General features: G+C 48.6%; 1 protein-coding gene across 1 annotated transcript in view; it reads left to right on the top strand.

The window, feature by feature from the left end:
- The window catches only part of OGFOD1 (2-oxoglutarate and iron dependent oxygenase domain containing 1), an 8,943-nt gene extending 3,913 nt beyond the window's left edge, over window positions 1-5,030 (top strand). Inside the window, exons 7-13 of the mRNA XM_027646758.1 lie at window positions 67-192; window positions 533-646; window positions 1,313-1,392; window positions 1,525-1,820; window positions 3,076-3,198; window positions 3,919-3,977; window positions 4,501-5,030. Coding sequence (XP_027502559.1) covers window positions 67-192; window positions 533-646; window positions 1,313-1,392; window positions 1,525-1,820; window positions 3,076-3,198; window positions 3,919-3,977; window positions 4,501-4,662 — 960 coding nt within the window. The 3' untranslated portion in view covers window positions 4,663-5,030. The remainder of the gene's footprint in view (window positions 1-66; window positions 193-532; window positions 647-1,312; window positions 1,393-1,524; window positions 1,821-3,075; window positions 3,199-3,918; window positions 3,978-4,500) is intronic.
- Window positions 5,031-5,526: the final 496 nt, after the last annotated feature.

Genomic DNA, 5,526 nt, shown 5'->3' with positions numbered 1-5,526 from the left:
TGTCCCCCAGCAGTGCTGTCCCCCAGCAGTGCTGTCCCCCAGCAGTGTTGTGCTCGGCTGTTGCAGGTGGCAGAGGTTGTGTCGCGGAAGTGCCGCCTGTCCGTGAGCGGCTGGTTCCACGGCCCGGCCGTGCCCAGACCCACACGCCACGCTGAAGCTCCCTTGCCCAGGAGCCCCCACATCCCCTATGATGTGAGTACACTCTGTTTATCTGCATTTCTCTCTCTTTTCTTGTTCCTGTAATACCTGTTACGGGAGGCAGTGATGCTCTGGGGATGCTTTAATCCTATCGCATTCTCCTTTTTGTTCTCTGTCCATAAATTTGTATCCAGTTTCTTTCCCGTGCATCTCTCTTGACTCTGGATGTTTTGCATACCTCCAGTAGTTCAGAGACTGCAGCAAATACTTGTGGTGCAATGAAATAAAGGAATGGAGTGTGTGTGAGGGAATGCAGCCCTGTGGGCAGCTCAGTGTGGGGAACTGAGGAATTTCACTTTTGCAAACTCAGCACTGCAATCCATTTCCCTTCCAGCATGAAATACTGTATGAGTGGATCAATCCAGTTTATTTGGACATGGACTCCCAAGCTCAAATCCAGGAGGAATTTGAGGAGCGATCAGAAATTCTCCTGAAAGACTTTCTTAAGGTGAGCCTGGTGGTTTGATTGGATCTGATCTGCCAGAACAGGGTGACAGGTACCACCTGGTATGCAGGCTGGGAAAGGGCTTGCTTGCACATCTGTTAACTAAAACACCTACTTTCATGCCCTAAAGGGGAATGGACCTCCAGAGGTCCTTTCCAACATCAACCACTCTGTGATTCTGTGGATGGATCCCCTCTGACTGCCTGTACACTGCTGTGTAGGGACTCACCAAAAATCAAACACTTCTATTCAACCTTATTTCCTGCAAGAAGCAAAGCAGAAGGCTGGAAACCCATGTCATCCTTCCTGCTTCCCAGCCTTTCCCCCAGCTCTTGCAGTCTAGCACTTGGGGAACTCCACATGTGTGTGAAACAAGTGACCCACGAGAGGTTTGTCTTGAAGGGCTTTGCCTCTCAGGGCTGACTGACCTGTGGCTTACAGGGCTTCATTGTATCTCATGAAGCTGCATTCTCACCCAGCAGACAACCCAGTAGCATCTGGTACCTCTTGGTCACTGACAAAGGACACGACACCCTCCCAGGCAGTGCCTCTAAATTCAGCAGTCTGGGGATCCTCAAACCAAGTTCAAGTGCCTTATCTGGAGGCACTGCTTCTGGCACACCTGGGAGCTGAATGTTAATGTCTCTGCACTATCTTTTTTTTGCCTAGAAAGAGAAATACCAGCTACTCTGTGAAGCGTTGGAGAACAAAGAGATCCAGTGGAGCAGTCGGGGGCCTGCCAATAAAAGGTGAGGAATGGCAGCACCCTGCAGCTGTTGGTGAGGCCAAGCAGGAGCTGCCATGAGGCTGCCCCAAGGATGTGGTCCTTGTTGGCTCTCCAGCAAGGAGACACACCTTCTGATACACCTGCTGTCTTTCAGGCTCTATGAGGCAGCAGAGGAGGTCAGCCTCCCTGACACCCTGAAGAAATTCCTGCAGCTCTTACGCTCCGAGGCCTTGTTTTTGCTGCTTTCCAACTTCACTGGCTTAAAGCTGCACTTCCTGGCTCCCTCTGATGAGGATGAAGATGCTGGGGAAGGACGAGCAGCAGACACTGCTCGGCACAGAAGTCCCAAACCTGAGCAGGAAGAAGCTGAACAACATGCTAATGGCAATCCCTGTGAGCCAGAGCAGCCTGACAGCTCTGGTGAAGCACAGGATGGTGAGACACAGAGCAGTAAGTAGAGCAGCAGCAGTGGGAAAGGGCTCAAGCACAATCCTGGTGCTGGCAGCAGAGTTCCCAGTGATTTCCATGGAACTTAGTGTTTCACCTTGTACTGCAGCCAGCACAAGGCACCAGCACAAATGTGGGACCTGAAGCACATCAGATTGGGTGTCCAAAATCAGCGACCATTGCAAAAGAATTTGGAGTAAATCCATGACTAACTTGAAGTTACCATTTTGAACAGACCAAAGTCTTAAGGTTGGGACTTTGGGGAGGGCTGTTAAATGCCTAGTAAGCTTTTGTCAGTTGTTATGTGGCTTCTACACACAAATATCCCTGCTTTTTATAAATCAGATTTTCACGCAAGATAACAAATCCAAAGGAAAAAGGTGAACACATCAGCATAATTTCAGAACTAGAAAACTGATATACCTCAAAGGTAGGATTTAACCTTTCAGAAAACACTGTCAGCTTTAATAACCATTTATTGTCAGCAGTGAGATACCACTGCTGTCAAGGATGAGATTAATTTTGGATGCATGGATTGGTGATGTTTATTTGAAACAGTGACTCTGAAGTTTAAGGGCAGAATTTTTGTAAATGCTCATCTTGCACTGAGCCAGGCAAATTAGTGGACACTGGAAAAAAAGATAGTAAAAAAAAATAGTCCTAATGAAAAATCCCATCAGAACACTTAGTAGGAACAAGGCTTTGTTTTCCTGGTTTCCACAGTCATGTGGCTCTTCTGTCTGCCCTGTTCCTACCGTGTGATTTTTAATTCATATATGAGGAGGGCATAGTTTGAGTCTACCTGGATTGAAAACTGAGCTAGACCCATGAGAAAAGAAAGGCTTCCCCAAATGCTGACATACCTCCTTGGATGGCACACACAGAGTGAGTTCAGAGCAATGTCCTTCTTCACTGGGGTTTCTGGTAGTTCCTGGGTACTTCCAGAGCAGAAAGGATGCTGGCTCTTGAGGTTTGGAGCTCTGCTGTAAATCCAAGGGAAACACAATAAAAAGGGAAGAGAACTGGTTAAACTAAAGCACAGCAGAGCTTGGAGCAAATGTTGGTCCCACTCCTACATGTTCAAAGTACACGACCTAGAGCCACCTCTAGGACAGATGTTAACACACCATCTGTGGGTTTACCTTTCCTTGGCTGGGGCCAGCAGGTGATTTCAGTGGTGTGACAGCCCCAGGCCTTGCTCCCCAGTGCTGCTGCCCAGCTTCCCTGCTTTCCCTGGCATGTCTGTGCCCTCTCCTAGGCTTGGGTGCCCCGGTGTGTGCGGGGGAGCTGCGGCGCTGGACCCACGGGCACTACACTCTGGTCCACGACACTCAAGCAACAGAGTTTGCTCTCGACCTGCTCTTCTTCTGTGGCTGTGAGGGTAAGTGGACAGGAGAAGTGTCACTCTCCTTTACAAGCTTTGCACGAAGGAGTTCCTTCTGACTTCTCAGCAGTGCTAAAACAACGAAAATTTCCCTGCTTTTTCCTACATGGAAGGTCTCTTTAAATTTTGCCCTAGTCCTCACTTCGGCATAAACCCTTGTTTCAGCAGTCTTTGTGTACAAAGATTTGGAGTCAGCTCTGGCCTTCCCTGCTGGAGCCAGGAGGTGGCGCCTGGGCAGAGGGAAAGGCTGAGTCTCCCAGCCCTTTCCTCTCCTGAGCAGCGGCTCTGGGCACGGTGGAGGGTCAGGTGGCCAGAACACCCGCTGAAAGTGTTCTGTTCCACCCCTTTTCTCACCAGAATTATCAACTGCACCTCCAGTTCACAAAGCCCAGGGTTTTCAACAGTTACTTTAGGCATGTCTGGGCATTTTAGATTGTTAGTTAGATAGTGATGAAAACAAAAATCTAAACACAAGCGTTTTAGACCAGCTGAACCCAGAACACAGAGCTGAAACCATCTGGCACATGCTGGTAATTATCCTGAAATCCTTTTGCTGTCTGCTAAGGCAGAACTGTTCTACATGTGAGGAGGTAAACTGGGGATTATCCTGTATCCAGTAACTGTGGGCAGTGGGGTGACAAAACAGCATCTCCAGGAGGGCTGTAAGAAACCTGGGCAGCACTGACCTTTCTAAGAGTCTTTCTTTTCTGTTTTAAGACTGGGATCCTGAATATGGTGGCTTTACCTCCTACATTGCTAAAGGTGAAGATGAAGAGGTAAGGACCTCAGTTACTAGCTGCAAATTAGATAAAATTGTTCAGGGTGGAGTGATACAATTACACTTTGTCGTACACTAACATCATCCTGAGGGTGCTCGGTATTGCTCTGGAGCCTTCCTGCCCCACTCCCTGCTCGTGCTTCAAGAGGCTGGTGTTCCCCTAAAGTGTGAGACCTGGGCCCTGACAGTGTCTCACAGCACCTGGGGCCATGTGGGAAGCCTGCCCTGGAGGGACACAAGGCTGTAGCAGAGATGACACTCTTCCAGGGGGTGCCATTCACTGGGGTCACACCCAGCATCAGTACTAATGACAGTGCTGAGCAGTCACACCAGTCCAGAACCCCTTACTCTATTGTAATGCTTCAGGTTAAGGGGTATTAAAGTGAAAATGGTGTCACAGTTCATTTTCTAACACCAGACTTTTGCTCTGACTAACTTTTGAAACTTCTGTTTCTTCTTCAGAATTCTGTCAAAGCCATTTTTATGACACTGGTTTCCTCCCTTCCTCTTGTGTCTTCCAGCTGTTGACAGTGAATCCAGAGGACAACTGCTTGGCCTTAGTTTACAGAGACAAAGAAACTATGAAGTTTGTGAAATACATCAACCATCGTAGCTTGGCACGCCTGAACAAGCATCCAAACAGAGCAGGATTTTGGGATTTTTCCTTTGTCTATTACGAGTGATGGTGCAGAGTGTGCCACTGTCACAGGAAATGGTGGTGGGTGGTGGGCAGGTTCCTGTCCAGGCATTCAGCTGGGACCTAAGTGCAGGCAAACGTTGCTGAAGCAGCTTCATCACGCTGCATACAGTGGGGTCCACGTGGCTTTTTTACCTGTACAAATGAAATTCAGTCTCCTCCCAAGTCCATTGCAACACATACCCTGAACTGCTTTTAATGCTGTGTGGAGAGGGTTGTCTCACAACCATCAGCTTTCCAGCTGTGCTCTCATGGGAGCAGCACAGTGGTGTCTCTGAGCTGTCAGGGTGAGAATTACAACTGTACATTGCCCCGAGCTGATGACTGTTTTTATTAAAAAAGAAAAAAAGGAAATGGGTCAGTTAAATGCTTCAAACACTGGTCGAGCAAGTTTTGTTACAAAATGCCCAAGACATTTTCTGGGGCTTAACTGGGTTCCCTGTTTGCAGAGGCAAAAATAAAGGAGCTGCCCTGGGAAATATGAGGTTTTTCCAGCTGCACAGCTTTGGGGAGTTGGGAAGGAAAACAGTGAGGCTATAAAGCTGCTGGCATGGGGAAGGCCCTGGCACTGCAACAAGGAGCAGGACTTTATTATGCTAAATGCTGTGCAGACAGACCCCTTTTTCCAAAGGATTTACAAGCTAAATAGCTGAGAGAAGAAACCTGCTCCTGTGCACTCTACTTGGTGGGTGTGCAGACAGGTCCTGGCTTCAGGTGTGAAAGGGTTGTGGCTCCAGCCTAGAGCAGGGGTGGTGGGCTGGCAGCAGGAATGTGGTAACTTACCTCTGCCTGGCTTGTCATCCACAGGTGGTAGGAAGGTCTCCAGCAGCATGGCCTCCTGTCCTGTTAG

The sequence above is a fragment of the Corapipo altera genome, unplaced genomic scaffold (genome assembly GCF_003945725.1).
Source record: "Corapipo altera isolate COAL_440 unplaced genomic scaffold, ASM394572v1 62, whole genome shotgun sequence".
Classification (NCBI taxonomy): domain Eukaryota; kingdom Metazoa; phylum Chordata; class Aves; order Passeriformes; family Pipridae; genus Corapipo; species Corapipo altera.
The sequence above is the reverse complement of the archived record's forward strand: the minus strand, read 5'-3'. Positions and strand labels throughout refer to the sequence as shown.